Source organism: Zingiber officinale, chromosome 6B (assembly GCF_018446385.1).
Source record: "Zingiber officinale cultivar Zhangliang chromosome 6B, Zo_v1.1, whole genome shotgun sequence".
Lineage (NCBI taxonomy): Eukaryota > Viridiplantae > Streptophyta > Magnoliopsida > Zingiberales > Zingiberaceae > Zingiber > Zingiber officinale.
This window is the reverse complement of record NC_055996.1, coordinates 127,069,384-127,080,303: the sequence shown is the minus strand read 5'-3', so window position 1 is coordinate 127,080,303 and position 10,920 is coordinate 127,069,384. Positions and strand designations below refer to the sequence as shown.

The 10,920-nt window shown below is 39.7% G+C and overlaps 1 protein-coding gene across 1 annotated transcript; it reads right to left on the bottom strand.

The window, feature by feature from the left end:
- Positions 1–308: 308 nt before the first annotated feature.
- On the bottom strand, positions 309–4,597 carry LOC121989415 (short-chain dehydrogenase TIC 32 B, chloroplastic-like). The gene is made up of 8 exons (XM_042543463.1): positions 4,292–4,597; positions 3,410–3,641; positions 3,237–3,316; positions 2,946–3,099; positions 2,748–2,826; positions 1,962–2,046; positions 1,814–1,860; positions 309–670 (listed from the first exon to the last, which is right to left on the bottom strand). The coding sequence occupies exons 1-8, from the start codon at positions 4,407–4,409 to the stop codon at positions 497–499; spliced, it is 969 nt and encodes a 322-aa protein (XP_042399397.1). The 5' UTR covers positions 4,410–4,597; the 3' UTR covers positions 309–496.
- Between the last annotated feature and the right edge of the window lie 6,323 nt (positions 4,598–10,920).

Sequence of the window (10,920 nt, the reverse complement as noted above, 5' to 3'; positions counted from 1 at the left end):
TAAAGAATAAATAAGATAGCTAATATAAAAAAATTTTAACTATCATATTCAAAATTTAAAATAAAATATTTAGATAGGATAGCTGATGAAAACGCTCATAGTCTATTTCTTCATTTTTAGTGGGGGCAGGAAAAAACCCTCTCCACCATTGGAGATGCCCTTAGTACCTTTATATTGTACATTTTTTATACTCTGTCCCTCTCCTCTCTTCCCTCCCATTAATCCACTCAAGTAAACAAATTAACTAGTGATAACTCAAATTGATAGACAAGCTAAGCTGTAGGAAGTCTATAACAGAACTAATCCACTAAACCGATTATATAGCATCACGAGTTTTATTTCTTTTGCAGAATGTAATGGCATGGTAAACACATTTAGTAGATTTCAAAACTAGCACGACAATATAAGAGCCGCAGTATGCAGTAGTGAATCAACAGAATCCAGCAACACTCTATCAAAAAACTAAGTGAAAAGAGCCAAGTGGTGCGCATTGCTCTTATTTTGCTTTAGTTGAATTAACTAGCTGTTCGCTGAACTCCCAAAGCTTTTTTGCTAATGCTTCATCTCTAGCCTTGGCAGTTGGCTTCTCCTCGTTGCAATCAGCAAAGTATCTCCCCGTCACTCCTTTCATGTTTGGATTCAGTGCGACATAGCATGAAGTGGCTGCTCCCTGAAATTCAAGATACAAATTACAAATGCTAGTGCTCCCTGAAATTTATACACTTGTGGCAATATGACTTCAAAGGTTCATGCAACATTTACAGGTAATGGCTGAAGTATCAAAGCCACTGACTGTATCAATCTTCCATTACCTATATACCAGGCCCAACTATAAGAGTAATTTTGTAAGAGATGCTATTACAAATAAGATTGAATTGATCCAGTAGTATGTTTCTAAAGAGAATATGGTGGTTGATCACCATTTGTTAGACTGATACCAAGTGAAGTGTTCTTGAGTCAGGTTGGGTTTATGTGACATAGTCTATTATACCAGCAAAAGCTTTACATAAACTTGATTTGAGCCTGTAATTCCTTGCCAGGTACATTTTATAGCACTTACATTTATATGCAGAAGGAATTACGCATGTCATGAGGCATAGGCCACCCTTTCTTACATGAGTGAACACCTCTATCATGTCAGCCTAGCTAAATACCGAATGTGAGAGCTTAATGAGATGCACAAAGGCAAAGGAAAGGGGTCTCAAGTTGGTTGCAATGTTGGAGTTGCAACTGGACTTAAAGACCCATATAGAAGTGGTATATAAATTGGGATGGACAATATATTCTACTATGGAAAGGACAGTACCGCAACACATGCTTATACCTATACCTCATGTATAATCAAGCTAAAAGGAAAGGGGATGAATCCCTACTCCTTGCTCATGTGACTCCCTTTGAGGCATATTGTGTTGGCCTCACCTAGTACCCCTTTATCACTTTCAACAATGCTGTGAAGTAGAAAGACAAATGTCTTCTACTTTAGCATTTTTCAATGATTATGATAATTCAATCTATGGAACATGAATAGGAAAGTGGTTTGTCTAGAACTAAATGATGAGTGGAAGAAAGGTGTTGTCTGACCACATATACATATGTTCGTCGATCCACGTTTAGGACTAAAGCAGAGGGTATGCATTTAAAAGGGGCAGAGTCAAACATGCTCCTTGTAAGGAACTGATTAATTAGAGATGTTATACCTAAAATGGAGAGACACATCTAGGGTACAATGAAACACAATATCAATATTGAGGATAACATCTACTATGCCACCCTGGTGCATACGGTTATGCGAAATCAATCAAATCTGACAAACCTGAGGTACAGTCTTCCACATGAAGCCAGATACAGCTCGTAATGCAGCTGCAAGCAAAAGAAAATTTCAAATCTGAGTTTATACCTGAAGCTTTTAATTTCATAGTGAATTAATGGTTTAAAACCATCAATTGAATTAAGAAGCATACTTATAAAAGCAACAGAGTGTCTCATCAAGTTTGTCTCAATCAAGCCAGGATGAACAGAGTTTGCTGTAACATTTGCACCTTCCTCCTACAACCATGAAAGTAAACAGGATGAACAGAGTAATCTGTGAATAGACAGCAAGGTATGCCATTCTATATGCATATAAGTAAGGCTCAGAAGCAAAACAGAAGATATTTATAGTAAATACAGCAATAACATCCTTTCTAATTATCACTTTCCGTAATTAATTTAGTGCATGCTATCAGATATTCTTCAGTATGATCTATTGTGTAAATAGTTCTTCCACATTCAGGCCATGAAACAAGTTCCAGTAAATTCAAATTTATGGGTCTTACACAAAGAGAAGTATGAGTTCTCATTAAGGCATTCTTGTACTGATTTTTTGTCCGCGCATCATAAACTAAACAAGAGAACAGATAATTTGTAGACAATGAAAAAAATTAGTGTTCTTTGCAATATAAAAAAGATTTTGATGTCAAAAGATTATAAGTGATAATTATTAATTAAAAAAATCTTGGCTGATTGAGATAGTACTCTTGTTCAGCATACAAGGCCATTTGAGATTCATAACATAGAGTGGTCGTTTGAAGTGGCTTGTATTAGTTCAAGAAATATAAGTTACACATTGTTGCATAAAGGAAAAGTAGGCAAACATTTCAATGAAGTTTAGCATTATCTTTTTGTTTTGCTGCATAATTATTTCTATTGGAAATACAGGATACATACAATGAATATTTAATTGAAATGTGCACTGCAAGATGAAGTACCTTTAAGCGCCTTGCAAGCTCATTGGCATGCAATATGTTAGCCAGTTTGGATTGCCCGTATGCCATTTTATCATTGTATCTAAATCCAAGATGGAAATCCAATCAATTAATAAATAAATCAAACATTCAGTGGTCAAGAATAAAAGTAATGCATCCCCTATATTATACAAATTTGTCCAACAACCATTAGTAACTTACGAAGCTTTGTCATTGAGTTTGTCAAACCGTATTCCTTCTCTATATGTCCCAATGTGAGCTACAGATGATAGATTCACAATACGCCCTTCGATTCCTGACTCCTTTGCTGTAGTTTTCATTTTCTCAAGTAGAAGATTTGTCAACAAAAAGTGACCTGGAGTCAAAAGGAATTTAAAATGAAAAAAAAAAGAAATTTAGAGAACTAAAGATAATTTGGTCGAAAAAATATCCAATAAAACTATTGCAGAGTATTAGGGAATGAAATTGATTTATTAAGTGTAAGAGATATACCCAGATGATTTGTAGCAAATTGCATCTCTATACCATCTTCTGAGAGTTTATAAGGGCAGTTCATCACGCCAGCATTGTTTCTGATGACAAATTAAAGATGTAAAAAATGGGGAAAAAGAAGAAGAAGGAAGTGGCAAGCATGCAACATTTGAACATGAGAAGCATGTGATTACATCAAGACGTTGAGGGGTAGATTCCTTTCAATGAATCTGTCTGCGAAGGCTCGGACAGACTTTTGTGAGCTAAGTTCAAGCTCCGAGACATCAACTTTGGCAGATGGAATACTCTGTTGGATATTCTCCTTTACCACATTGGCAGCTTCCATGTTCCTTGCTCCAATGATGACATGTGCTCCTCTGAGGGCCATAACCCTTGCAGTTTCAGCTCCAATCCCACTACTTCCACCTGGGGTTTGCATGAAAATTCTTATATGCTTAGATCCAATGGTTCAGAAACTATTACCTTAGTTTTTAAAAAAATATATATATGTGTATTTTTCCTTTTTTTAGCTGAAAGAAACTTGTATCACATATGATGCAAGTACCAATTTCATCGTCGTCACCCAATGATTGGTTTGGGTTCAGCACTATGATGCAGGTATACCATGCTTAAATTGTTTATCGTAACAAAGATTCTTAGGGTTAGGATATTTTACTCTGAAAAAAGGAGATGTTTAGGAACGCCGTGTACATTGCATAAAAGAAAATTCGACATTCATTTCAAGTATGAAGATCAAATGGATCAATACTCAAATCTAGAAGAGAGATTCTCATTCATTGACATAATATTAGTATAGCGATCAGCAAGCAACATTAATAAATTAAAATAAGAGTCAACATTTTAAAAGCTTTTTCAATATAAAAAGGAGCCATCACCAAACGAGCAGCAAGGAAAGAGTGGGAGTTTGGATGAATTAGGCACCAAAATCAAGTCGGAAACAAATCAGATCTGTGCATCAAAACACGAATCAAGCTAGAGTTCGAAAAAAACCAAGCTCGCTTAAGCAAGAACAGATTTTCAAAGAGTGATTCTCCAGATCCTAGGGATGGACAAACCGGTGACGATGACGGTCTGCTTGGAAGCGTCGACGCCCTCAGTGACCTGCTCGGATGTGGAACTGAAGCCGAATCCGGTTGGGCCGGGCAGTCGGGTGAGGCTCCTGAAGAATCCCATGCCGCCTCTCGCTTGATCGCCGAGGAAACCGCCAAGAGAGTGAGAGACGAGTCGACAGGAGCAAAGGATGAGCCACGAGAGGAGGAGAGTGCGCCATTAATAGAGTAGGGCATCGCCACCGATCCCGTCTTTTGACTCCTCGATTGCCATGTAGCGCCTTCCCAGATCCGTAAAAACGCCCTCCAGATTACGCCATTAGAATAAGACCCCGGAAGGTGGTAGCTAGTAGTCCCAGTCCACAAAGGCGGCCGTGCCAAATCGAAGCTTCTTTTCGGACTTGGCTCCGCTTCACCCTGCCCGAACCACCAACCATCCATTAAAATGTAATACAACAGTAAAATATTTAAGGAAGGTTGACGGGTGACTTATAATGAAAATCAACTAAATAAATATTATGGAAGAAAAATATTATTAATATTGCTTACAGGGTTAGTTAGAGAACTTGGTGTTCAGCAAAGTGAAGTCAAGTTATTATGTGATAGTCAGAGTGTTATCTATTTGGTGAAGAATTAAATGTATAATGTGAGAACCAAGCACATTGATATAAGGTTTCACAAGATCAGAGAGTTGATTGCTTCCGAAGAAATTCAACTTGAGAAGGTTCACACTACAGACAATGCTGCAAATATGTTGACAATGTTGGGGTTGCAAGGTTGCAAATATAGTCCCATATTGGGAACACATGGGAAAGATCATGAGTTTATAAGAGAAAAGATATCTCCATTGGCATGAGGCCTTTTGGGGAGAGCCCAAGAGCAAAGCCATGAGGGTCTAGGCCTAAAGTGGATAATATCATGCTATTGTGGAGATATCTAAATTCTTTTCGATCCAATAATTGGTATCAGAGCTTGGATTGCCAGAAGGTTTAACCGCCGACTGTGCACAAGAGTTATGATCTGATTGAGTCATGTGGATACAATATTGACCTCGAACAAAGAAAGTGAGGGCTCCTATGTTCAGATCAAGAGGACCAGACACCAGGCAGGAAGTTCTAGTTGCGACTAGGCAAGGAAGTCCTAGTAGGTCGGGTGGATCGAGGGGCAGGAAGACCTGGTGGGTCGAGGATCGGACGTGGGAAGTCTATGGTCCTTTGTTTGAGGGGGGGATTGTTGGGGTTGCAAGGTTGCAAATATAGTCCCATATTGGGAACACATGGGAAAGATCATGGGTTTATAAGAGAAAAGATATCTCCATTGGCATGAGCCCTTTTGGGGAGAGCCCAAGAGCAAAGCCATGAGGGTCTAGGCCTAAAGTGGACAATATCATGCTATTGTGGAGATATCTAAATTCTTTTCGATCCAACAGACAAAGCCAATGATCACAGAGAAGTTCAAGCATTGCTTGAACTTGATTCATATCTCTAGATGTTAGAGGAAGGAAGCCCAAACCCAGAGATTTAGGTGGGGTTTTGTTCAGATACTCGTGTTCTTCGAAGGGGTGAATATTGGCCAAGGTGGAGATTGTTGACGGGTGACTCATATTTGGATGAAGGGCAATGCGATGGATGTCATGGAAGAAAAATCTATTAAGATTTTTCGTAATAAAATTCTGTTATGATTTTTCATAACAGAATTCTTTTGTAATTTTTTATAACAAAATTCTGTTACGATTTTACCAGGTCTGGGATTTATGCATTATTTATAGGGATCATTGTAAACTTATTATATAACAATAATCACAAGAATTATTAGATGTGATTATCTTGTATAGAGAGAATTCTAATAAAGCTACGGTCGTTTTTGTGTAGCAGATACGTTGCCCAACCATGATAACTTTATTCTTTCTCTTCTTCTTCTCCTTTCTCGTGTTTGCTCTCCTTTTGTGCGTCTTTATCTTGTTACTCCGCGCGATCTCTTTTCTCTCTTTCTCTTCTTCTGTACATTAGAGGTTGAGAGGTGTTGCCCCCCTCTTTACTTAATAAGGAACAAATAAAAAATTAAAATTCGAATTATAATAAAGATGAATATTAAATATTTTAAAGAGAGATTTTTAAATGTGTATAAATTATACTCCAAATTATAGGTGAATTAGAAATATTTGATATGATGAATATGAGAAGCTTCCACATGTCTCCGAGGTTAAGCATTATGCTCAAGTGGAGGTCAAAGTCAAGATGAGTCAACGAGGGGCAGATTCACTTAGATACCCCTCCTGAACTCTGATCAGGTGAGCGTCGCCTCTCATGCTCGGTCGGTCCTACTGATCGGATGCTTTACACTTCTCCTGGCTCTAATGGAGGCATATCCACTCGGGCAATAACTCCAATCGGATGCTCTACTCCTCTCAAGCTCAGTCAGTCCCACCAACCTGATGCTTTACACTTCTCCCCGATCGACTCTAATGGAGGCATATCCGCTTGAGTAATCCTTAAACCTAGATCAGATGCTCTACACTTCTCCCCAGTCGTCTCTACCAACCGAACACGCCTTGTTATCTCCTAATCGACCCAAGCAATCGGGGGCACATCACTCATATCGATTGAGCCCGCTCTACTTATTTCCACTTATCCCTGATGGTCTGATACTCGTCCATTTAGTAGGTCCTCAACCTCCGACCCAACCCAATTATCTCGTGGCCCAAAGGTTGTATGCACTATTATGGGATATGGCGCTCGTGCAATATGTGGGTTGTTAGAGCATGTAAAGGACACTCTCGTATCTTGATCCGCATGACACTAATAGATATGATGGGACATTCCCTTTACCGCAGTATAATACATGTCTCATCGATAATTAGTACAGGGAAAAAAATATAAAAGGCATCCACACTTGCTAATGGAGGTACGCTGGCATTTTTATTCATACTATTATTCATTTTCTTCATTATTCTCTATATCCTCCGTCGAAACTTATTTGAGCATCGGAGTGACAACATCAGGAGATCCCTGGCCGTGTCATTCTAATCCTCTTCTCTTCATTTTTCTCCTTCTCAGGCTTGGCGTATTCTCCGGTGGATCTCTCCTCTCTAGCATTTAGTGACTCCAGTCAACATCACCTCTAGTTCACTGGTGGCTCATGTTGAAAATTGGACCAACAAACAAGTAAATAAATTAGTTGTCTTACACTAACAATAACAACACTACAACACCTTTTTTTGTGGATCACTCACAATTCTAAGACAAAGAAGAAAAAACAAAAAACTTTGACTCACAAATTGATACTTGATTGATGAATGAAACTAAATACAAGGTAGAGTATTTATAGTACTCTTCATACAATCTGGACCGTTCAATTAAATTAAATCCTAGCCATTGAAATTCTAATTCTTATCCATGAAATGAGAAAAACACTCTTGACCACACATTTAATTTTATCTTTTACCAAGTCGTCACCTTTATCTATTAGAAAAATAAATAATTAAATAGCAAATCTTATCTATAACTCTTATCTTTTATTGGATAAGTTTTATCCTTTATTTGGGTTGGAGTTGATATTTAACACTCCCCCTCAACACCAACCCTTTGTACTATGCCGAGTTGATCACGAAATCTTTTGATTTTGCTGGCGCTCAAGCCTTTTGTGAACAAATCTGCAACTTGATCATCTGTACTGATTTGTCTCATCTCAATTTCTTCTTGGAGAACTTTTTCTCTGATAAAATGATAGTGCACTTCAACATGTTTAGTTCTTGCATGAAAGATCGGATTTTCCGCCAAACGAATTGCCGATTGATTGTCACAATATATTGGAACTGCATAATCAACTGGTTGATGTAGGTTATTTAATAGTTGAATCAACCATGTGCTTTCTTGAGCTGCCATTGCTGCTGCTCGATACTCAGCTTCAGTGCTTGATAATGATACAGTTGGTTGTCTCTTGCTGCACCAAGAAATTGCTCCAGAACCAAGCTTAAATAAGTAACCAGTTGTTGACCTTCTGGTGTCATGATCTCCTGCATAGTTAGCATCACAGTAACCAACTAACTTACAATCTCCAATTCTTTTATACACAAGACCATAATCAATTGTGCTCTTCACATATCTTAGTATTCGTCGAACTGCTTCTAAATGAGGCTTCATTGGATTTTGCATGTACCGACTTATTACACTAACTGCATAAGAAATATCAGGTCGAGTTAAGGTTAAGTAGATGAGACTGCCTACCAATTTTTGATACATAGTTGTATCTTCTAAGCTTTTTCCTTCATGTGCACACATTCTGAAATTTGATTCCATAGGTGTTGAGATTGGTTTGCAGTCGAGCATTCCGAACCTTTTCAACAAGTCTTTGGAGTACTTTTGTTGACAAAGGAATATTTCTTTTTGTGTGCGGTCAATCTCTTGTTTCATGGCTGTCATCCACTCAGAACTTTGTGATGCTTTTTCAAACGTCTCAGGTGTTGGTGCAGTAAGCATCCGACGATCGAACCTCAGTTTTGATAATGGCAAAGGGATTCAAAGTTAAGACTCCTTGTTATCTAACGTGGTTAAATAAGGTTTCAGGAAAGTCCTAACTGCGGTTAGGCAAGGGAAAATCCTAAGGGGGGGTAACCTTAGGTCCTAGGGGGTGGTAACCCTAGGTGAAGGAAAATCCTAAGGGGGGGTAACCTTAGGTCCTAGGGGGCGGTAACCCTAGGTCCTAGGGGGCGGTAACCCTAGGTGGAGGAAAACCCTAAGGGGCGGCAACCTTAGGTCCTAGGGGGCGGTAACCCTAGGTGGAGAAAAACCCTAGGGGGCGGTAACCCTAGATCCTAGGGGGTGGTAACCCTAGGCGGAAAGTCCAGTCGGTCTGGAGGACCGGACTGGCAACAGGTAAATCTCCTGACTGGAGTACGTGAGGACGCGTTCCCCATAGAGGGAACAATAGGCGTCGGGTCGACCTAGGGTTTCCGGTTGGAAACCTGAAGTCAGACCCGGACAGTTCGAATGCTGTCAAAACCTTTATTATTATCATTCATTATGTTTCTGTGATAACTTTGTTTTGCAGGGTATGTGTTTGGGACTAACACATTTTGCAGGAACAAAGGAGCAAGTTACAACTCGGATGAACAGTGTCCGAGGCGCCTCCATGGAGCTTGGAGGCGCCTCGGGTACGAACCAGGAAAAGCCAGCGCAGAAGGTTGGAGGCTCCTTAGATGAAGTTCAAGGCGCCTTGGGTCGAAGGTTGAAGGCGCCTTGAACTGGATGAAGTTCGACCAAGTCTGTGCTGATCTCCGCGGGTGACTCGGCATGTTTAAGGCGCCTTGAAGGGCTTCAAGGCGCCTTGAACACCCTTAAGGGGTCTCGAGCAGCAGCACCAGTACAACGAATTCCAAGTCTTCTCTCTTCAACGTGCTGCTCCGAAAGACGCCCGGAAGTGCTGCAACAAGTCTCCGACGACCCAAAGCTTCAAAATTCTACTGTTGTCGTCGGTATAACTAGTTTTTCCAGTTACTTGTACTTCATCTTGTAATCATTTTATCGAGCTTATAGTTGTTGCCCACCGGAAGCGATCAAGGATCGCGGGCCTTCGAGTAGGAGTCGATCAAGGCTCCGAACGAAGTAAAAATCCTCCTGTCTCTGTGTGTTTGTTTTGTTTTATTCCGCTGCTTAATTACTCTGATAATTCTTACGTTTCCGATAATCGAAAAACGATTTAGCCACGAGTGCTATTCACCCGCCCTCTAGCACGTCTCGATCCAACATCAGGCTCTACTGTTTCTTCAACTATGGCTGCATTTGGATATTTTGGATTTGGCCTTCGTGTTCTTGTTGACCTTCGGAGTTGAGATTGTGGAGTTAATTCTTCCACTTCATTAGGCCTTTCTTCTTCATTTGGATGTTGATATATGCCGGTTTGCCAAGGACTTTGAGCCACTCTTTGCTCTGCATCATTATCATTTGGACCTCCTGATTCATCTGAACCTGATTGAAGTTGAACTATATGCTCCCTCATCTTTTGTTGTACTTTATCTTCAAGGTCTTTAGATTCTGGCAAGACCTCCTTCTCTGTGGTCCACCAAGAAGATGCTTCATCGAACACTACATTTCGTGAAGTGTAACATCTTTCGCTTGTTGGATCGCAGCATTTCCACCCCTTTCTCTGGCTATCGTATCCCACAAAGATGCATCTAATAGCTTTCTTGTCAAACTTGCTTCGTAAGTGATCAGGAACAAATACATAACATACACATCCAAATACTCGAAAGTAGCTAACTGTAGGTTTTTTGTTCCATAACTTCTCAAAGGGTGAAATAAATTCTAACCTTGGTTGAGGAAGTTTATTGATGATAAAAGCTGCAGTCCTCATTGCTTCAGCCCAAAAACGTCCAGGTACATTCTTCTCATGCAGCATACTTCGACAAATTTCTGCAAGATGTCGGTTCTTTCTTTCTGCTACACCATTCTGCTGTGGTGTGTTGGCACAAGTGTATTGATGATATATTCGACTTTCTCTCAAGTATTGAGAGAACTCTCTTGAGCTATATTCTCCTCCATTGTCTGTGCGCAAGCAACATATCTTTTTTCTCAATTCTCCTTCGACTGACTGCTTGAACTCTTTGAACATTGAGAAGGTATCAGATTTTTCTTTCA